Source organism: Onychostoma macrolepis, chromosome 17, assembly GCF_012432095.1.
Source record: "Onychostoma macrolepis isolate SWU-2019 chromosome 17, ASM1243209v1, whole genome shotgun sequence".
NCBI lineage: Eukaryota > Metazoa > Chordata > Actinopteri > Cypriniformes > Cyprinidae > Onychostoma > Onychostoma macrolepis.
In genome coordinates, this window is record NC_081171.1 from 1,512,784 (window position 1) to 1,537,174 (window position 24,391).

At 34.2% G+C, this 24,391-nt stretch overlaps 1 protein-coding gene across 1 annotated transcript; it reads left to right on the forward strand.

The window, feature by feature from the left end:
• The first annotated feature begins 4,787 nt into the window (after positions 1-4,787).
• Positions 4,788-24,139, forward strand: LOC131522647 (adhesion G-protein coupled receptor G1-like). The gene is made up of 19 exons (XM_058748260.1): positions 4,788-4,847; positions 4,921-5,003; positions 5,188-5,265; positions 5,363-5,446; positions 5,536-5,640; positions 6,968-7,075; positions 7,426-7,503; positions 7,837-8,065; positions 8,145-8,307; positions 8,382-8,522; positions 9,122-9,235; positions 9,321-9,357; positions 9,466-9,563; positions 9,736-9,857; positions 9,948-10,213; positions 15,442-15,567; positions 21,892-21,982; positions 22,062-22,345; positions 22,563-24,139. Coding segments are annotated over exons 1-19 (2,346 nt in total). The 5' UTR covers positions 4,788-4,845; the 3' UTR covers positions 22,700-24,139.
• The last annotated feature ends 252 nt before the right edge of the window (positions 24,140-24,391 follow it).

The window sequence follows — 24,391 nt, forward strand, 5'->3', positions numbered from 1 at the left end:
GGATTGATTGATACATTATTTAAAAGATTTAAATACTGTATAAAATTGTTAGCTCTCAGCCGCTTTCATTTTTAAAAAGTAGGTCCCGAATTAAATAAGGTTAGAGACCCCTGACCTAGACTATTTATTTAGTCATTTTAATAAATATTACATGAAATTTATTAGAAATTGTTTCTGCTCCAATTAAGCTCAGTGTGCTCTCTTTAAGCTCTTCTACATTGAACGTCTATGTAAATACTTCATAAACAGACGTTAAATATTAACTGATGTTTGTCACTTTAAGTTAATTTGATCGATTTTCTATGGATTCTGTCGACTCAAATCTGCAGACTGGTTCTGATCTTTGGCAACTAGCATCAACCTCTCTAGGCCAAAAATCATGTAGTGTTCTCCAGCCTTAAGAGACTATAGATAAATTGACATCCATTTAATAAGAGGCTTCATAATGAGGCTAGTATCTGTGTTCATCCCCATGAATTAAATGTTTTATTGGTTTGTTTTATTTGATTTTTGAATGTGTTGCTTAGCTGAACATGGACTAGTATAGATGCTGCAATGTGCTTAGATGACATTTCACTATGAATATATAACTGATCGACTTGAATGCCTTGTTGCTTGATTTTAGTGTTCTGTTATTTTTTGTGATTGACTACCTTCAAAAAATTTTATTTTTACAATTATTCTTTAAAGATTTCCTTAAAATAAACAAGAATTTTTAATAAAACATGATGTGAGTTTAATGGGAACAGGGGTGTGCTTAAAGGGTACAAAAATGTACCCATTAAGCACAGCCAGACTTTTTGAATTTAATGATGTATATCTTAATTGAAATGTAGATTTTGGTGAGCTTAATAGGTACGTTTACCCAAGAAGACGGTAACTCGGGGAGAAGAACTGCTGAATAAATCGTTATTATTTTCGTAAAAAATTACGGTTGAGCCACTGATGTCACATGGACTATTTAACAATGTCCTTGCTACATTTCTGGACCTGGAAACATTGCAGTTGCATTGCTGTCTACGAAGGGTCATATCTTAATTTGTGTTCTGAAGATGAACGAAGGTCTTACGTGTTTGGAATGATATGAGGGTGAGTAATTAATGACAGAATTTTCATTTTTGGGTGAACCCTTTAAGATTTATATTCAACTGGGGCCTCAGTAATCTAGGTAAGAATACAATAATTAAATATTAATTAAAATATAACACATAAAACAAAATTAAAATTCTCCCCAAAGATTATAGTGCATTGTGTAATGTAAGTTAAATGCAAGAACATTATGCAGTTTTTATTTTCAGCTCTTGCTTACAATGATTTTGTTCCTGCATGTTCTCACTTCATGTACAATGAAAATCCCATGTATTTTTTTTTTCTTCACCATGGTATAGAGGTAAATATATACAACTACATGCATCGATAAAACATTAAAATGATGAGATCACAGTGTTTATAGGTTTTTAAAAAATGCAACAGTTTTAATCTTTGAGACTTTGAGAAATGCATTAATAAAGTGCATCCCTGATTTATTTCTGTGTGCTAAAGAGAAAAGAAGTGGAAACATTCTGCATTTTAAAGATCAGTGGAAGTGTATGACCTGCAATAAATTAACTACTCCTTGTAGTCAAGGGAACAAAACTGCCTGTATCAAACAACCTGAGACAATGCTCAGTAAACCTGAAATTAAAAAAGACAAGAATGGATTTATTGATTATTCGTCAGAGGCGTCTTACCTGGGCTAAGGAGAAGAAGAACTGGACTGTTGCCCAGTGGTCCAAAGTCCTCTTTTCAGATGAGAGCAAGTTTTGTATTTCATTTGGAAACCAAGGTCCTAGAGTCTGGAGGAAGGGTGGAGAAGCTCATAGCCCAAGTTGCTTGAAGTCCAGTGTTAAGTTTCCACAGTCTGTGATGATTTGGGGTGCAATGTCATCTGCTGGTGTTGGTCCATTGTGTTTTTTGAAAACCAAAGTCACTGCACCCGTTTACCAAGACATTTTAGAGCACTTCATGCTTCCTTCTGCTGACCAGCTTTTTAAAGATGCTGATTTCATTTTCCAGCAGGATTTGGCACCTGCCCACACTGCCAAAAGCACCAAAAGTTGGTTAAATGACCATGGTGTTGGTGTGCTTGACTGAATCTATGGGGTATTGTCCAGAGGAAAATGAGAAACAAGAGACCAAAAAAAGCAGATGAGCTGAAGGCCACTGTCAAAGAAACCTGGGCTTCCAGACCACCTCAGCAGTGCCACAAACTGATCACCTCCATGCCACGCCGAATTGAGGCAGTAATTAAAGCAAAAGGAGCCCCTACCAAGTATTGAGTACATATACAGTAAATGAACATACTTTCCAGAAGGCCAACAATTCACTAAAAATTGTTTTTTTTTTTTAATTGGTCTTATGAAGTATTATAATTTGTTGAGAGTGAATTGGTGGGTTTTGTTAAATGTGAGCCAAAATCATCACAATTAAAAGAACCAAAGACTTAAACTACTTCAGTCTGTGTGCATTGAATTTATTTAATACACGAGTTTCACAATTTGAGTTGAATTACTGAAATAAATGAACTTTTCCACAACATTCTAATTTATTGAGATGCACCAATACCAAGTCAGTGGGCAGTAGTAGCATAAATTATTTTTCAAGATTTATCAAGCATGAGAATCAGATTAAATGTAGCAATGAATGATCCACCTACAAACTGGAAATAGAGAAGATATAGTTTGTTTGTTTATGAATTTAATAAACTCAGTTATAACTATCCTGGTAACCTTCAGTAAAATCAGGTGTCTAAAATGAGTAAACATGAATATTATTTTAATTTAAAAAATTTTTTTTTTTTATTCACACTGATAGAAATTAGTCTTTTCCAATAAATTTGAACAGATTTTTACATTTTATGGGCATTTTTACCATTATATAAAGCCATTTTTTCTAAAAGTGTCCATTATCTTTTGAGTCAAATTCTTACATTTAATCAGTTTAGAATAAGAATAAGAATAAGACAGGCATTTAGATTCCTTTACACACTGTTTAATGCGGGACATAAATGCATTTAACCTGCAATTACAAATGCATAAATAATGTTTTGATATATTGATATTCGAAATGATTTAAAACTTTTGAGAAAGTCGAAATGTGAAATTAAAACCGCCAGTAAGTGGCAGCAAGTCATGTTAATAAGTGAATCATTGCGATTGAACCGAATCATTTAAACGTTTGATTCATTCAGGAACTAAACACCGTCAAGTTGCTCAGAGACACAAAACAGTGCTGTGGCTGTGTTTGGAATACATTTTTGGCGAAATAGAGCAAAAACAGGCAATATGGTGACTAAAACATAAGTCTCTTAATTAACTTATTGTTTATTGAGCTGTTGTAAAAAATCAATCTCACATTCATAATCATGGTAATTTTTGGAGAAAAATGGCACTCTTCGTATGAAATTGATTAACTATATGAAGTGGTGTAAATATACATTTTCTGCCCCCATATCTTGAATTTGTGTTCATTCTAAATGCATTTTAATAGACTGAATCATGCAGTGAAAGAACGCACTCTAAATGTGCACGCGCACTAGTGTAGACTTCACGATTAGCCACTAATATTAGACATCATTTAGTCGCCCAGAGTGAAGATAAGTCGCATATGTGAGTGATTTACTCGCATTGTAGAGGGTTGACAAAAACACTGCTCCCTAAAGCTGGCTAGAGAAGGAAGAGAGGAGTGACTGATACACATTAAGGTCAGTAGGATTTTTTTATTTGATTGATACTATATACCACATTCACAATGACGCTGTGGGTAATTTCTCAGATGATCCAGAAAACACCGACTCCAACACAACCATCGCTCAAACCAGCATTAATGCTGTGGAAAATATTTATAACTAGACAGAAGGCTTTCTTTGTCTCAGACTTTCTTCCTCTTGGACTAAAATGATGTGCATAAAATTATGACCCTGAAAAAGGTCAATTTTCCTGAAATCACTTAAAACAAATAACATATCTGTTGATTGTTGCTAAAAACTAGGAAGATTAAATTGTGCTTTCAAATCTCTGATACGATCTAATATTACTGTCATTAGATTTATTCAGCGTTATAATCATCCACGTGTGATCATGTGCGTGTCAGAGAGACTCAAACAACACTGAACAAATTTACATCTTCAGGATGACAGTAATGTCTGCACACCTGTGGATTCAGAAATTTGCATGGACATTTCATAAAACAGCTCTCAAAAATCCACAAACACAGATGTGAAACATATTTGGTTACTGGAAACAAACAAAAACCGCGGTCAGAATCAGTGAATCCATCCTTGTTTTATGTTGCTTATGATTCTCTGTTATATTTCTCTGTATTTCTCATATGAAACTAATAAAATGTCATTTTATTAATCATGATGGACTGACTCCAGAATCATATAGTCACACTTATAAATATACAAATGTCATTTATTAGGTCATGGAAATATCAAAGCAAATGTCACTTACACAGAAAGGTGCACAAACACACCAACAAAGTGTAAAAACATTAAATTTTCTGTATCTAAATCATGTCGGATATCCACTAATGAAAGTTACTTTTTCATTACCATCTTCAAATTGTTTCTGCTATTGTTAAATATTTGTTTTCTACATTTGTATTGCTCTCTGTGATCAAAGATGACTTGATAAACTGGATCTGATTGTAATGGAATTTACAGTTAAAGCCCAGATAAACATGATTTGCATGTTTTCAAATGAACTGTATGTCAGGCTTTGAGCTGCGGCTCATAATCAAACAGCTTCATATGTGGACACATCAAACTCTCTCAACTCCTGGACTGTGGACTTCAGCTCAAGAATGTAATGAGAAAATGATTTAACATATATTTTACAAAGCCTGTAAAAAAACAAAACTAACATATGTCTCTATCAGGCCGCTGTCTCTGGAAATTATGTCTCGACAAAAGCTGATTTTGCTGTGGCTGATGATCATCTGTTGTGCGATGCGAGAGACAAGTATGTTTTCTTCAAAAAATACATTAACAATGAATATGTTATTTGGTGCACATTTAAAAAAAAAAACTAAAATGTAAACAAAAAATAATGATTAAACATTATTAATGTATATGAATGTAATATTGAGTGTTATATCATGTCATACATCATTATGTAATAGTCTAATAATGTTGTGTTTGTACAGCCTGCTCAGAAAAACTGATAATCCAAGTCAGTTCGACAGATCAGTGTTTCTGGAACAGCAGTAGCTCAACAGTTCCAGGTAGATGTGAAATATACTGCTAACATGACTGTGTGAATACTGCAGATTTATTATCTGAAAACACTTGTGACGACTGACATTTCTGTTTTTCTATCAGATATAAATCCAACCTTAAATTGTCAATTAGCTGGAAATACTGGGAATTTTCAAGCTAATATCAAGCTAAGCATTTCTTCTCAAGGTAAAACCTGCGTATATTTTATTCATAAACCAATCTTGAATTTAAAGTTCTTTATAAACTATTTTTGTAAAATGTTTTCTTTTTTTCAGGACAATGCAGATCATACAGTTTCTCCATCATAAAACATGGAGCCGAGTATAACATCAGAATGAATGAGACGGCTGAAGGCATAAAACTGTGTTTTTTGCGAAATGGTAATTGTTAATCATCAGCTGCCTGTTATTCTACAACAGTGTTAATGTCAAAGATTATAGGTATGTTCTTTTTTTTTTTTTTTTTGGGGGGGTTTAAGGGTAAGTGCACAACCCACACACACACATTCCACCACATAAGTACAAAAAAGTGTTTGATCAATGCTTGTGAGTAATCATTGCTGGGGTTGCATCATTCTGTCAGTCAGTGCAAACGAAAAACAGATCCTGACACGTGGATGAAATGATCTACAAACAAAATATTAACCAATAGTCTGTTTTACCGTCATTTTCCCCAACAAGTAAGCATTTGTCCAGGAATAATTGGATACTGGTTTTGTAATATTGGAATCACTGAGAAATGGCCTCATCTTGTGGGCATTTTGAGAACTGCACATAAGACCACAGGACAGAGATGAGAGACTGACAGGGACATTGCGCTTATTAAAGCATTTATTAAAATCCACTCCTTTAAAACTCCCTAAATTATATTAATATTTACTACATAACCATTTATTTTTGCTAATAAGCATCTAAATATTACAGATCTGTAGAAATGAATTATCTCCATGAAAGATTGCAATCTGAGCATAAAATCTGCGTAAATGCATCGGGAAAAAAACCTCATAATCTAAACATTATTAATAATTCTGATAACATGCTAGTTGAGATGAATTGTGAAATAGCAATTATGTATTCACTTTTACTTTCCTGCCGATCTATAGGCTACTGACATATTAAATCAACACAAACCTTTTAAACTATAGTTTAAAATGAATAATTAAACTTAATATGCAAGGTTTATAGACTCTTTTGTCATTATTTGTGCTCTGTTTGAAAACATTAGACTTTGTAAATGTATTATGCCTATTGTTAAATATAACGTGTGTGTTGCTGCTGGTTATGAATAAAAAGATGCAAGTTTTGTTTTCATTGTTTTAATATGAAGAAGAAATTTAACACGAAAGACTGCTAAATTTTGACAGCTTTTTTGTCGTTTTTAAGAGGACTGAAATTACTGATGAATGTGAATTATAGAAATTACAGTACTGACAAAAAGCGTTATCACAAAACAGACATAAAAACTATGTTGGTTCTGCATATCAGGTATTGGGCACATAAACATGCAAATAATCTGTATTAGTATCAGTAATAAAAAAAACCTTCAATATTGGTCAATCTCTAAATCATTTGAATGGAGTCTGCGTGTGTGTTGTCTTGTAAGCTCTGTAACGAGTTCCTGGGAAAGAGCAGATTGGTATAATTGCAGACTATTTTAGAATAGTTATATTTAGTGTGAATTGTACAAATTTTATCTTTCATTCTGCAGGTCATACTGTGTCTTGCCAGATACAGCAAATCAGCTGCAACACCACTGGCTCTAATCATCTTGATTTCAGCCTATGCAAGTGTCTAATCTTGCCAGACATACTCGCAGGTAGGATTTTGTCCTCTTCTACAGTGTTTCTTATTTCAGTTTAAGTCTTCAAATACAGCAGGAGACAGTCATTCACTGTGACACAACAGGTGCACAAGCCGTCAACAGAACGAGTAACGAGTCAGTATTTTTAATCAGTTTTCTAGTTTGATCAACACAACACAATATTAGGATTATATGAAAACAGACTGTATGTGTTTAGTATTAAGGTTGAGGTTCATCAGAGAGTCTGGCCAATGACAGCCAAGCTCTTTCATCATCAAGCTTCATGGTGCTACCAACTAATTTTTTGACTTCATATGTAGTAGTATTTGATTTTTTTGAATTGTCTGTTGTCATTTTCTCTTGAGGTTGTTCACAAACCCCTCATCTTGATCTTAAGAAAAGTTGTGCAAATGCTACATATAATAACAGCAACATATGCGAAGGTAAGATTTCTAAAATATTTTTTCAGTCGTTTTTTTCAGTCACTTTTCGCACTGATCAAACCACACATTAAAAGATTTAAGCAAAATTAAAAGCCCATTAAATCCAAATAACAGTACATAAAATAAATTATGTTGCTTAATTATTTTACAGATAAACATGATAAACCAAATCAATTCCTCCATTGCAGTTACACTCATGTTATGCTGAAGTTTTGTTTTTTCTGAAAGCCTGTTAGCTGCGACTTTTTGTTGCCACTTTTTGCACTTAAACAGTCAATTATCACAAAGATACAAATAAAAAAAACATCCCTTATTTATTTCTGTGTGCTGAAGGAAGCAGATATGCTCTGAATATTAAACAGTGTGAATGGATTTGTGTCAAATGTGATAACACAACTGATGAGGAATCAACCGCTGATTCTTCTGAAAATATCGCAGCTACTGGTTTCACACCATATACAGCAACACACAATCCAACTACAGAGCACAATCTCAAACCATCTGAGGCAACTCCTAGTCCAATTACAGTTGAGAATGGATATACTGATCCCTCAAAGGCATCGTAAGTGTGCATTTAACAGTGGATATATAATGTCTAAAACTCTGTTACAGAATACCATGTGATTCAATCCATTTTACAGAAAAGCCTTGGACAATCTGGAGTCTCAGATGGAAGAGATGGAAAAAAGCAATAAAAGCAATGCAATGATCGTCACAGAGAATGGTGCTGGTTTTCTTTATGTACAAGCCAAGAACACAGAAACCAAAGACATCAACATATGCTACTCTTCAGATCATGCCACGGTAAACTTAAGAGCTAAGACGCATTAAAACATTGTATGATTCATCAGTTATTATGGCAATTCTTCTTTTCACAGGTTGTTGAGAGTCAAAGTGACCTGAATACAAGCTGTTCCTGGTTAGCAAAGATTTCAAAGGAGGCTTTTGATAAATCACGTCTTCAAAACAATGGAAGTGCATTTGTTGGAGTTCTACGTTTCAAAAACTTGAGAAAAAAGGTATGTATGCTTCTATTAATTTTTTTTTTTTTTTAAAGTCTCATATGGACAGATTCTTTAAAATAAATAAATAAATAAAAAAATCTACATTTGTGACCCTGGACCACAAAACCAGTCTTAAGTCGCTGGGGTATATTTGTAGCAATAGCCAAAAATACATTGTATGGGTCAAAATTATTGATTTTTCTTTTATGCCAAAAATCATTAGGATATTAAGTAAAGATCATGTTCCATGAAGATATTTTGTAAATTTCTTACCGTAAATGTATCAAAACTTCAGTTTTGATTAGTAATATGCATTGCTAAGAACTTCATTTGAACAACTTTAAAGGTGATTTTCTCAATATTTAGATTTTTTTGCACACTCAGATTCCAGATTTTCAAATAGTTGTATCTCAGACAAATATTGTCCGATCCTAACAAACCATACATCAATGGAAAGCTTATTTATTCTGATGTATACATCTCAATTTCAAAAAATTGACACTTAAGACTGGTTTTGTGGTCCAGGGTCACATTTGGACAAATTTTTATCATCTGTCATATTCACACACACATTTATATTTGATCCATGATTGCTCTCTTGGTTTCTGCTTTAGGATGAAACTAATAATCAGACTTTTTTAAACAATGAATTTTATGGTATAACGATGAGGGCCAAAATCTCCAACCTTACCGACAACATTGACATGTCCTTTACACTTAATGATAAGGTAATGAAGGATTTGTTGCAGAACTGATTTTGCTATAATGGTCAGACAATGTGGAAACAAACTAAAGATAAACGTGTTCTTACAGGTCAGTAATGTGTCCTGCGTTTCTTGGGATGGAAAAGGTACATTCATTTATGACTGTACTGATCAGTTCCTATCAACAAACCCAGTTTATTTTCTATAATTAATTTGTATAATTAATTTCATTTGTCACTATCTTTTCTTTGAAGTCGAACTTAATTGGACGACGTCCGGCTGCGAGACAGAAAGAATCAACAACACCATAAAGTGCTCCTGCTCACATCTGACCTTCTTTGCAGTGCTGATGGTGAGAAGAACTTACACTTTCATAATTCAGGTTTCATTTAAAGATTCCATTAGATCAATATCAGAGTCTTTTAGTCCATGTCTAAATGCTAGTAAATGCACAAAAGAAAAAAAGAAACTTTTAAAAATTGCTAACAAACATGTGATTTGTTCTGTTTTCTCTGATCCCTCAGTCTCCGCCAGATGCAAACGTCACAGCGCAGGATCTGGAATCACTGACTTATATCACTTATATCGGCTGCGGCATCTCTATGTTTTTTCTGGCCATCGCTTTATTCATGCATTTCCTGCTGCGGTAGAGTATCCTGAAGTATAAAACATAGTTAGAGCTGTTAATTAAGTATTCGTTCAGGTTACAAGAACAGTTGTTTTTGTGTTTTAATAGGAAAGCCAAATCAAATCAGGCCACGAAGATCTTGATGAACATGTTTGTGGCTTTGTTTCTACTGAATGTCTCGTTTTTGTCAAACGAGAGCGTCGCTAACACAGAAGACAACGCTGCGTGCGTCTTCATAGCGCTGCTCCTGCATTACTCCATGCTGGCCTCATTCACCTGGTTCTTCATTCAAGCTCTTCATATGTACTTATGGCTCCTCAGACAGAACGTCACCATCACAAACTACACGAGGAAGATCACCGTGCTGGGCTGGGGTGAGTTAGAGCAACAAAACCCTATTATAGTATTGCCTTATGAAAATATTTAAAACAAAAAGCAGAAAGTTTGTTACATGAACTACCGTCATTATACTTTTATTGTGTTTTTTGTTTACAACTTTTTTTTAAGAGTATCTCAACACTCAACAAACTACAGTATAATTAGTCTCTATCAGTGTTATTTTTAGCATTTCATCATAGTTTTTATTTTTAATTTGAATACTTTATTTGTATTTTCTGTTTTAAATTTAATTTTAGTTTTAGTTTTTACCTAAAGTTAAGTTAGTGTAATAATCTAATAATTTTATCCAATAATTAAATTAAATGATTTAAGTTAATAGTTTAATAATTTAATTTAATTTCAGAAAGTTTTTATATAAAATATACAGTCATGGCCAAAAATATTGGCACCCTTGGTAAATATGATCAAAGAAGGCTGTGAAAATTAATCTGCATTGTTAATCCTTTTGATTTTTATTTAAAAAATTCACAAAAATCTAACCTTTCATTGGATATTAAGAATTTAAAATGGGGGGAAATATCATTATGAAATAAATGTTTTTCTCTAATACACATTTGTTTCTGAAACCTCCATTTTCTGAAACCTCCATTTGCCAGTTTAACAGCTCTAAATGTTCTCCTATAATGCCTGATGAGGTTAGAGACACCTGACAAGAGATCAGAGACCATTCCTTCATCCAGAATCACTCCAGACCCTTTAGATTCACAGCTCCATGTTGCTGCTTCTTCTCTTCAGGTCACTCATGTTCTACAGGGTTCAGGTCAGAGGACTGGAATGACCAGCAGAAGCTTGGTTTTGTGCTCAGTGACCCATTTTGTGTTGTTTTTGAGGTTTGTGTTTGGATTATTGTACGGTTGGAAGATCCAAACATGGCCCATTATAAGATTTCTAACAATCAGTCACTTATTGATTTTTTATCTGTTGGTATTTGATAGAATCCATGATGCCATGCGTCTAAACAAGATGTCCAGGACCTCCAGCAGAAATATAGGCCCACAACATCAAAAATACAGCATTATATTTCATTGTACACATGGGGTACTTTTTATCCCTGTGTTCACCAAACCCATCTTGTTATTTTTAGTTTCATCTGACCATAGAAGCCAGTCCCATTTGAAGTTCCAGTCGTGTCTGATAACTGAATATACTGGAGTTTGTTTTTGGATGAGCAAGGAGAATTTTTCTTGAAACCTTCCTGAACAACATGCGGTGATGTAGGTGCTGTTTGACAATTTTTTTTTTTTTTAAAGGTTTTCTAACCCCGAGACTCAACTATTTTCTGCAATTCTCCAGCTGTGGTCCTTGTAGTCTTTAGCTACTCAAACTCTCCTTCTCACTGTGCATTAGGGCGATATAGACACACGTCCTCTTCCAGGCAGTTTCCTAACATTTTATGTTGATTGGAAATTCTTAATTATTGCCCTGATGGTAGAAATGGGAACTTTCACGGCTCTAGCTCTTTTCTTAAAGCCACTTCACTAATTTGTGAAGCTCAATTATCTTTTGCTGCACATCAGAAATATATTCTTTGGTTTTTCTCATTGTGATGGATGATTAAGGGAATTTGGCCTTTGTTTTCCCTCCTATTTATATTTCTGTGAAACAGGAAGCCATGGCTGGATAATTTCATGTTCATAATCACCCTGGAGTGCTCAAAATTGTGAATATGAATGGGAATATACTTCAGAGATATATTACTCATAAGAATTTCTAGGGGTGCCAATAATTGTGTCCAACATGTATTTGAGAAAAACATTTATTTTATAATGATATTTCCCCCCATTTTAAATTCTTATTATCCAATGAAAGTTTAGATTTTTGTGAATTTGATCGTATTTACCAAGGGTGCCGATATTTTTGGCCATGACTGTATTTTATGTACTTTATATCAAGTTTTTGTCATTTTTTTAAAATGTGTATTTCTTTATTTACTTTTGTTATTTATACATATGAATGCACATCACACCTCTGTTTATTAATTTGCACTGGCTACCAATAGCTGCTCGCATAAAATTCAAGGTATTGATGTTTGCCAACAAAACCACTACTGGCTCTGCACCCCTTTACCTAAATTCTGTACTTCAGACTTATGTGCCTCTAGAAGCTTGTGTTCTGCAAGTGAACGTCGCTTTATTGTTCATCCCAAAGAGGCACAAAATCACTTTCACATACTTTTACATGAACTGTTCCCATCTGGTGGAATGACTCTATTTGCACTCTATTCATTTACTAACTTTCTTTTTGTGACAACGCAGCACTGTGTGCGTCAGTAGATGTCGCTGTTTTAATGTCATATGTCTTTTTATTGTTGTTAGCATAACTGTTGCAAATTAACATAGACTAAATAATGGCTCGCACGTGCCCTGTTCACTCCAAAGTCCCCACTCCAAGGGGATAGGGATGATCACTTCCATTTGGAATTTGCCCCGTGAACCGTACAGTTTGGTACGCGTTCCATGCCACCTATATATATATATATATATATATATATATATATATATATATATATATATACACACACACACACACACACTACTTTTAAATGTTAAAGGGGTCATATGATGCGATTTTGAGTTTTGAATTTAATTTGAGTTAAGAATCCCCCACACGCCCCCACATGTCTACATCATTGTGTGGGAAGATTTGTATAACACTACCCAAATGTATACGCAAAGAAAAAGGGCGTGATTTTTATTTTCGCTGTAGTATTGTTGCTGCCGCCGGCGCCATGCCCTGGAGATGCTGTCGTTGTGAAAGTGAAACTACTTTGTTTGGGCTTCCAAAGAGGACACAACAAGAAATCAGTGGTTAAGTTATATTTACAACACGGTTCCAGAACAGTTCAACCCAAATATTAGAGTGTGTGCAGCGCATTTTACGGAGGACTATTTCCTGAACCTGTGAGTATCTGCCAGCTGCTCAAAGGCTGTTTCTATAAAGTGGGGCAGTTCCAACTTTGCAAGGACAGTCTGGCGCTTCTGACTCACAGCCTGTAAGTATGTTTTCATATTTAAAGAATTTGCCACTGACTATTCAAACGTGAGTTTTGAGCCGAGTAGAGTAGTGCTGCTTGTTTGTCGTTTCGCCGATTACAAATGCAGACATGGTAACTGTTAAAAAGACAGTATAAGTCATTATAATCAGTAATTATGTCCCCACTGGATGCAACAAATGCCTTGTTTATAATGGGTTTTATTGTTTTTGTCTCGTCGTGCCGGGACATGGCATCACAATATGGTAAGGGGCGTAACATTTCCGTCACACGCTTGAGGTATTCGGCCAATCACACTGGCCAATCAGAGCACACCTAGCATCTCAGATCAATGAGCTTTGTGAAAATTGACGCGTTTCAGAAAGGCGGGGCATAGAGGAGCAACAATAATGTACAGTATGTCGAAAATAATGTGTTTTTTGAACCTTAAACCACATAAACACATTGCATTACACCAAATACACAAAATAAGGTTCTTTTTAGCAACGTCATATGACCCCTTTAAACAGTGTATGTATATACGTAGTAACACCAGGTTAATTTATTTCTAACATCTGCCGGAATTTAAATATGTAATTGTGAACAGTAGTAATATTTGTAAATGTTGTATTACAAATGTAATGTTTGACAACTGGGGCACTTTAAAGGGATAGTTCACCCAAAAATGAAAATTTGCTGTTATTTTACTGACCCTCTGGCCATCCCAGATGTCAGTGAATTTTTTTCTTTAGTAGAACAGTAAAGATTTTTATCTGAAGTCAAGTCAAGTCAAGTTGAGCTTTATTGTCATTCCGCTACATGCGGGGGCATACAGTGGAACGAAATGTTGTGCCTCACAGGACCACGGTGCTACATAAATACAGGCATACAGCAATGAAGTAAAACAATATAAACTTATACACAACTATCCTACTGATAGATTTTGACTATAAATATAATATATATAAAAAAAATGTTTACCTATACATAAACTAAAAAATACAAACTATACAAACTATACGAGTGCTTCAGATAAATACTGTACATGTGCGAAGAGAAACATTGTGAGTCAGCAGCTGGTTGGGGAACAGTGCAGGATGATTTTTAGTGCATGAGCATGTAAACATACATATATTACTGAGTCGTTTTGTGGGATTTGTATACACACAGCAGTGTGTGTGAAAAGTGACTAGTGCGCATAGAGAAGGAGAGTGTGCTACTACAGGTGGTTTGTACAGGCCCACTCACCTGTGTGTAGCACACTTCGATTGCACAAAAAAGTTCCATAAGTTTCAAATGGTCCATGTTTCAGGAGGTAGGGGGTTTGTATGGGGTTTCAGAGAGGGGCGGGTGATTTGAGTTCAGGGCTCTCACAGCCTGGGGGAAAAAGCTGTTGAGCAGTCTGGCAGAGCGGGCTCTGATGCTTCGGTACCGTCTTCCTGATGGTAGGAGCTGGAAGAGACTGTGGGAGGGGTGTGTGGAGTCCTTCACGATACTATTGGCTTTGCTGGAGCATCGTGTAAGGATAATGTCCAGGATGGAGGGGAGAGGGGCACCGATGATCTTTGCAGCTGTGTTCACTGTCCGCTGGAGGGTCTTGCGGTCTGCTGCAGTACAGTTCCCGTACCAGACAGTGATAACTTTGAAACTAGAGTCGATCAAAGCCAAAATACTGCTGAGAGGACAAAGAAAATCATTGTTATTGGCTATATTGCTATCCTTTTGTTTCTATCATTACGCTGCTGTTGGGAAACAAATATACATCAGCGGTGGACAGACACGCAAGTTGTTGTTACTACCTTTGATTTATGCAGCCAATTCACTTCTTTCTCCGTTATATTAAATGATGAAAAAGTGGCTTTTCCAACAAAGCACTTGCGATCTATCGAGAGAAGAAAACCATCTCAATTGTTTCGGAGAACAATCAGCTATTTAGCCATCACCCTTCTTCTGGCGAGTGACGTTCATCAAAATCCAGGACCTAATTTTAATAAAGACGATGCACAGCCTTTTGGAGTCAACAGACTACAAGGTACTTTTAAACTGCGAGCACATAATGAGACAAAGGATTTTCATCTGTTTAAAACAGCAAATCATGAGAAACTTTTATGGGATTTGCGTTCAAAGCCCAAAGGATTACTTATGGGGCATTTAAACATCAGAACCGTTGCCTCAAAAACTGAACAACTGGAACAGCTATAAATTCGAACTTTGATTTGCTATGCTTGTCAGAAACGTGGCTGACAGAGTCATCACCAAACACTGCATATCTGGTCCCGGGATATAAAGTCTTCAGAAAGGATCAACAATTTGGGAAAGGTGGTGGACTGCTTATGTACGTGAAGGACTGCATTAAATGTAAGGAAATTGAATTTAATACATTAGTAGATATAGAATATATTGCTGTAACAATTGTTTTATCTCCATGTATGACATTTACTGTTGTGGGCATATATAGACCTCCTTTATCAAATAGTATGTTCTATGATCATCTGAGAAATCTTTTGAAGGGTTTTGATCGAAATAGAGTGTTAATTTTGGTTGGAGATTTTAATATAAATTGGAATGAGAAGTCAAATAGGAAAAAGGTTCAGGAGATAGTAAGTCTTTTTGACCTAGTACAGTTAATTGAGGGCCCTACTAGAATCACCTCATCATCTGAAACTCAAATTGATTTAATATTTAGCAACAAACCAGAAAGAATAACTAAGTCAATAAATTTATTAACAGGGCTATCAGATCATAATCTTATATTAGTGGTAAGAAAATTAACAAAACGTAGGTTTTTATATCAACAAGACAAAGAAAATGTGCTAAATATTATACCGAAAAGACTTAAAAATGAATTTGAAGAGGAATTAAAAAAACTAGATTGGAATGAGATTCTGTCTACTGATAATTTAGAAGTTGCCTCTGAGTGTTTAATGGTAACAATTAACAAGATTAAGGGTGAATTTAGTAAAAATGTCACTTTTTCCAGAAAGAAGCAGAATTTGCCTTGGCTAAATGAACAATTATGGAAGTTAATGAGGCAGAGGGACCATGCTTTAAAAATAGTGCTTAAATCAGGGTTAGCTCATGATAGAAGGACATTTCAACACTTACGTAATTAAAGTTGTAAAGGAATTTAGAAAAGCGAAAGCAAAAATTTTTATTGACCTTATAAATTATGCTAAGGGGAATAGTAGAGAAGTATGGGAGAATATTAATACAGTATGAAAGAAAAATAATAAAGGCATTGAATTACAAGTTCATGGAAGTTTAATTCAAGATAAACATCAAATTGCCAGTGTATTTAATAATTATTTTATAGATTCAGTCCAAGATTTAACACAAGGATTTAGTGTGAGAAGCAAGGATATTACCAAATCATGATTTTCCTGTTTTTAATATTTCTGAAGTATCTGAGTCCTATTTAATAAAAATGTTAAGCCAACTTAAGAGTTCTAGGGCCAAGGATGTTTTTGATTGTGATTCTGTATTAGTTAAAAAGTATGCAAATGTTCTTAGTACACCTATTGCTCATTTGGTTAATTTGTCAATAGAGCAGTGTTATTTTCCAAGTGCCTGGAAGTCAGCAGTAATAGCACCTACACTCAAAAAAATGATTTGGTCTAAATTTACATTTTATGTAATTCAATTGCATAACAATTTTCCATCCATTTAGATTACATAGTTTTAACATAACAGGTAAGAAACAGGTAAGACTTATGTAATCATTTACAGCAAAGTCCCCACACTGCTCAGTGTTCATGTGTTTCCACACTACAGAGTGTTCAAGTAGAATTGAAGCAGTGCTGGAGTTAAGAAGATAATTATGTGATGATTGATCATTAATGTTGAACAGCTGCTGTTATCAAGAAGAATCACCAAAGAAAAGAGAAATACAAAAACTACAACTGGCTTCAGCCACAGCCGAAGATGAAATCAACTGAAATAAAAGAAGACATTAAATCTGATTAAACAGCTTCACAAACAGCATCATATTGACCAGATTGACTTTATTTCTGTCAGACTTCTAGAGAAGCTCTTATTGAGAATTAACAGAGGTTTAGATGCTTTATGGTTTTGTTTGAAATCACCATCAAAGAGACCAGTGTTTCCTTTTGTTGGGCTCTGGGCTCTTGACCCTTGACATGTTGGTGTTAATATTACACTGGTTGCTTTAACTGTGTGTTTATATAAAACATGCTTAGCCAGCAAAGCTAAGACAAAAAAAAAAAAAAAAGAGTTGTGGGCAAATGATCCACCGATCTCGTTTCAAGGCCAACATCTGATTGTATGGATGTAGTACTGCTTTAGGTTTTTTATATAGCTTCAGATCTAGTAGTCTTGTAAAAGCAGATAATTTAAAAAATTTACAAATCACTTTGTGCACAAAAAGTTTTCATCTGTAACAATGCAAAGACCACAGACATCAAGAATCAGTATATGAATCTCAACAATGGTGACAGTCAACAAAATGCTTCATGTTGCAATGCATGCTTGGTACCAGCATAGTACAAGACTCTCCCATGTATCCCAGCATGCATTGCAGCATGAATAAACAACGCAGCTGAATTGTCTGATTATTTTCTTTTATTCCTACTATTTTATTTTACGTATGTTGTTTTAGTTGTGATTTTTTTTTTTTTTGGTAGCTTGTTTTGTGATGTTCAGAGTTTCATCTGAATATGTTCTTGACTGTCACCATTGTTGAGATTCATATACTGATTATTGATGTCTGTGGTCTTTGTATTGCTGCAGATGAAAACTTTATGTGCACAAAGTGATTTGTAAATTATTCAAATTATCTGATATTTACAATACTGCAAGATATGAAACTATGAAAAAATCTACAACAGTTTAATGTCTACATAATCAGAAACTGGACTTGAAATGAGGTCAGTGGATCATCTACCCACAACTCTTATTCACTTGGCTTCGCTGGCTAAGCTAAATGTGTTTTAAATGATCACACAATTAAAGCAACCAGTGTAATATTAACACCAAAATGTCAAGGGTCAAGAGCTCAACAAAAGGAAACACTGGTCTCTTTGATGGTGATTTCAAACAAAACAATAAAGCATCTAAACCTCTTTTAATTCTCAATAAGAGCTTCTCTAGAAGTCTGACAGAAATAAAGTCAATCTGGTCAATCTGATGCTGTTTGTGAAAATGTTTAATCAGATCTTGAGAGATTTAATGTCTTCTTTTATTTCAGTTGATTTCATCTTCAGCTGTGGCTGAAGTCAGTTGTAATTCTTGTGTTTCTCTTTCCTTCGGTGATTCTTCTTGATAACAGCAGCTGTTCATCATTAATGATCAATCATCACATTGACTCAACACTGCTTCAATTCTACATGAACACTCTGTAGTGTGGAAACACATGAACACTGAGCAGTGTGGGGACTTTGCTGTGAATTATTACATAAAACTTACCTGTGTCATTCACGTATGACTGATGCATATGACTCACATTAAGTTGATTGATTTGTTTATGTTAAAACTATGTAATCTAAATGGATGGAAAATTGTTATGCAATTGAATTACATAAAATGTCAATTTAGACCGAATCATTTTTTTGAGTGTATATTTAAGACTGGTGATCCTGCTAATGTAACTAACTATAGACCTATTAGTATTCTACCAGTTGTTTCTAAAGTAATTGAGAAGGTTGTTTGTAATCAGTTAGTAGAGCATTTAAATCTTGGTCATTTTCCATTACATCCTATGCAGTTTGGATTTAGGGCACATCACTCTACGGAGACAGCAAACTGTTATTTTGTTGAACAAATTAAATCCAGTCTTGATAGGGGAGGTGTTGTTGGTGCTGTCTTCCTTGATTTTAAAAAGGCTTTTGATACCGTTAATCATAGTGTTCTTTTGTCTAAATTATCAAGATTTAATTTTTCTACTAATACATTAACATGGATGGAGTCATACTTAAGTTTAAGAAAACAATGTACAAGAATTAATGATGTATGCTCACCATTTCTTGATTGTAATATTGGAGTCCCACAGGGGTCGGTTCTTGAACCAATTTTGTTCAGCTTATACATTAATGATCTGCCTACAGTTTGTCCAGAGGTCCAGGTTCAGATGTATGCAGATGATACAGTTGTTTATACTTATGCTAAGACAAAAGAACAAGCTGCTATCAAACTTACTGCTGCATTGAACAAAGTCTCAGATTGGCTATGTCATTCTTGCCTCACTCTTAATACGAGTAAAACTGTGGGAATGTATTTTTCGATCAGGAAAGTTGATGAGTGTTGTCCAGATATTTTAGTTAAAGGAGAGGTAATAAATATTGTTGAGCATTTTAAATATTTGGGTATGATTATGGATTCCAATTTAAATTTTAAAAAACATATTAAAAAGGTGTCTAAAAGTACTAGAGCAAGTTTGATGATCTTCAGAAATATTAGGCACCAATTACCTGTGGCTGCTGCTAAACTCTTTATGCATACAATGATCCTCCCTCATTTATCTTATTGTGCTACAAGTTGGTCCCATACAAGTATAACTACGTTAAAACCATTATATACCATCTATAAACGAGCTGTGAAAATTGTAGCTAAAAAGCCAAGGAGTTATCATCACTGCAATATTATTAAAAATTATAAATTATTGACGTTTGATAATTTTTTATTTTTTGCTGATGTGTGTTTGATGTATAAATTATTTCATGATTTTGCACCACCGCCTCTTAAACAATGTGTGACTTTCTGTAAGGACAATATCAGGCAGACTAGGTCATCAGTTAGAGGTGATTATTCAACTAAATTTAAGAAAACTGTTTTTGGACAATCAGTTTTTTCAGTTAGAGCAGCAGAAAGATGGAATTTAATACCTGTTTATATTAGAGCGTGTGCAACATTTAGTATTTTTAAAATTACGCTTAAAGTATGGCTTAAGGAAAATAAAATATGTGATCATTGAGTTGATTTTTTATTTAATGGAGTATGATGTGATATTGTATGTGTTGTATGTATTGTACTGTATTGTTTTGATTGAACTTGGTAATTTTGTAACAACATCCTGCCCAGGGACTGCAGATGCAAATTAGCTTTATAGCTAACTGTTGTGCATTGTCCCTGTATAAAAATAAAAGAAATAATAATAAATAATGCACATGGTCAGCACACTCTCAATGGTGCCCCTGTAGAAAGTGGTGAGGATGGGTGGACGGAGACTTGCTCTCTTCAGCCGGCGGAGGAAGTGTAGGCGCTGTTGTGCCTTCTTGGAGAGTGACATGGTGTTGGTGGTCCAGGTGAGACCCTCTGTGATGTGCACCCCCAGGAATTTAGTGCTGCTGACTCTCTCCACAGTCGAGCTGTCGATGGTCAGTGGGGGGTGATCACCAGAGTTTCTTCTGAAGTCCATCACAACCTCCTTTGTCTTACTCACATTGAGGGACAGGTTGTTAGTGCCACACCATTTCGCCAGCTGTGCCACTTCCTCTCTGTAGTGCGTTTCATCATTGTTGCTGATGAGACCTACCACTGTTGTGTCATCAGCGAACTTGATGATGTGGTTGGAGCTGGACTTGGCAGTGCAGTCGTGGGTCAGCTGTGAAACAGTGATCCTTAGCGATTCATACACTACACGTCGGTCCCCCATGATCCTTTGCACAGATTCTGTGCATGATGACGGCGCCATCGTATGGGCATGGGATGATGACGCAAAAGGGCACTTCAAGAAACAGTTGTTTGGTCCCCTACACCCTTCAACCCTTTGAAGGGATTAGGGCATAGGGATGAGCCCTTCCGAATGGAATGCAGGGATGGTCTCACTTCTATTGAATCAGCCATTTTGAACGAATCATTTGATATGAATGATTCAGTAAGTAATTTATTAAAACAGGGACTTGCTGCCACCTACTGGCGGTTTTATTGTTATATTTATTTATCCATGACAGACCTAAACCAGCCAAGGTGCCAGCACAAAAACACATTCAGCAAAATATTGTTTAATTATGAATATTGACCAAAATTCCTCTATTTCAGGCCCCAGAAGGAAAAAAAAAAACAAAAAAACTTGAAGACCAATGAAAAAAACGAGACCAATTTTGTAATCATTGTGTAAAATTAGCCACAGGAATATATTTTATATATATATATATATATATATATATATATATATATATATATATATATATATATATATATATATATATATATAAAACCATCTCCAACTGTCAACTGGATATATTGAAGAAAATATATTGCACATGAGTCATATGAATTACTGTCATGATAATTTTAGTATAATATTTATTTATTTCTTGAGCTGTTCCTTTAAGAGCATCTGAACACTTGTTTTTATTCATACTTTGAATTAATTTTATTTTGTTTTAATTTTAATTTTCTAGTTTTAATATTTTTCAGGAAAACTTTAGTTTTTCTAAATAAAATTGTCATTTGATTTTTTTTGTAAATATGTTTTAGTTTTTATGATTTTTTTTTTGTTGGTTATTTTGCATATCAAGTTAAACTAAATCAAAATGGGAAATGTAGCTAAATTTATAACTGAAATAAAACAATGATTTTCTGTAAAAAAAAAAAATATCTAAAAAAAAAAAATATATATATATATATATATTTATTTATTTATTTTTTATCCATTTATTTTTCAGTGTTTTTAGTTTTTTTTTTTTTTTTTCATCTATAATAAGCCTTGTCTCTGTGTGTTTTCAGCATTTCCTGCTCCAATAGTCATAACTATTGCTTCTGTAGGAGAATATAAAACAGTGATCATAAAAACAACGTCTGAAAAAATTTCACGAATGTAAGTTCTGTAAATTTAAATGTAAATGTAAATTCATGAATGTTTACCGATTGTCTTCTTAATTCTTTTCTAATTACAGGTGCTGGATTACAAATCCTTACATTCACTACACAGTGAACATCGGCTACTACGCTTTAGTGTTCATCTTCACGACAGGAATCTTCATCACTATCTTAACTAGGATTGTTCAGGTCAGACGCTTAAGAGCGACTGACGGCAAGAGAAAGACGTTCAGAAAGCAGCTGATGATGGTGTTGAGTTTGTTCCTGCTCTTCGGTCTGACGTGGTCTGTGGCGTTCTTCAGTTATGGACCGATGCTCATTCCCTCATATTACATATTCACTGTGTTGAACTCGTTTCAGGGTGAGAAACAATCACATGCATCAGAACAATTGGCTTTGTAGAACGTTTCCTACAGATTTCAGCAACTTATTTGAATTAAATATCTTAATAAAATGTTTTTTTAATTTTTTATATTTTATTATTAGTAATTTAATCATTGTTAAAATGATTTCAAAATATTTGATTACAACGGGTTATAAAAGCAGTTGAATTATTTTTTTTCTGATTCTTTTTTCAGGGTTTTTTCTCTTCCTGTATTACTACCACATTCATAATGACGTTGCTGGTCATTTCTCTGATGATCCAAAAAGCTCTGGCTCCACCACAACCATGGTTCCACCCAACACGAATGGTCTGGAAAATGTCTATAATTAGCCAGAAAGACAGAAAACCACTGTCTCTTAGTTGCTGATAAGTTAACAGCAGATTTCCAGAATACTAGTACAGTCATGTGTACTACAATATGCTTTACGGTTTAATATGCATGTTTAATAATATTCTGTATGGTGATGGGAATATAACTCATAATGGGATCATAAGCGGGATCATTAGCTTTTAAGACATTTTAAAGAAGGTTAATTTTACATATATATGAACTTGTATATATATACTTGAAAGCTACTTTACAAGTCATATATTTTCTTGTATCTGTGAGTTTAGGGTAACTGTAACTATAGTTATGAAATATATATTGTTTGACTGACTTAAACGGTGTAGGAACATTATTTCATTCATTATTAGATGTTGATGTACCAGGAGCAAAGATATCAAGTACAAAGGTTTGTTTCAAATAATTCTAATGCAGTTTCCATCTAGATAGTTTTAGGCACATATGTGACCCTGGAGCACAAAAGCAGTCTTAAGTCGCTGGGGTATATTTGTAGCAATAGCCAAAAATACATTGTATGGGTCAAAATTATCCATTTTTCTTTTATGCCAAAAATCATTAGGATATTAAGATCATGTTCCATGAAGATATTTTGTAAATTTCTTACCGTAAATATATCAAAACTTAATTTTTGATATGCATTGCTAATTTTCTCAATATTTAGATTTTTTTGCTCCCTCAGATTCCAGATTTTCAAATAGTTGTATCTCAGCCAAATATTGTCCGATCCTAACAAACCATACATCAATAGAAAAATTGACACTTAAGACTGGTTTTGTGGTCCTGGGTCACATATTTCAGAGAGGTTAATAAAACTAAAAATCATTCAATAATATTAATAACCATGATATTTCTTTTATAGTGCATCAATATGATAATATTAACTATTTTCTTCATGCATTTGTGAATTCAATTCAGTATTTTAATTTATTTAAATTTATTTTGTCATACTACATGTAAATATCAGTGGTAACTACTATATTTTTATGTTTCTAATTAAAAAAGATGGCATTTGATATGCATTTTTGTAGAGTGATATATGTCTGTGCGCCACTGGAGGGCGTTGTGAGGTCTCAGATTGCAATGTGTAACTCAACCTATGGTAATTCATGAATGAGTTGGAGATGTGAATGAGATAGAAAGACCCTGTAAACGCTCAGCATGAGGCATGTAGTTGCTATTACAACCAGCTAATTACTCAATACTTAGTTCTGGTTCACAGTGACTAATAAACCTCCTCAATCCAGCTGAATGAGTTGATTTCAGGCTTTAATGTTGTGGTTGTTTTTTATGGTCACTGAGGAACACGAATAACTCAGTGTTGTTTTTTTAATCAAAAGTGACATTAAAGACATTTATATAATGCTGCAAAATATTTCTATTTCAAATAAATGCTGCTCAGAATTTAAATAAATAAATAAATTATAAAACCATTTCCAAACTGTGTTTTTTTTTTTTTTGCCTTACCCTATAATGCTAAGGTAAGCCAATAATGATTATTTATATTTTAGAGCTGTCCGGGCGGATTTCGCGTGAAACTGCATTCGTCCTTCATTCGTCCTTTAGTTTTCTGAAAATTCAGCTTTGCATCACATGAATAAGTTACATTTTAAAATATATTTAAATAGAAATCAGTTATTTGAAATTGCAATAATATTTGACTATTTTTAATGTATTTT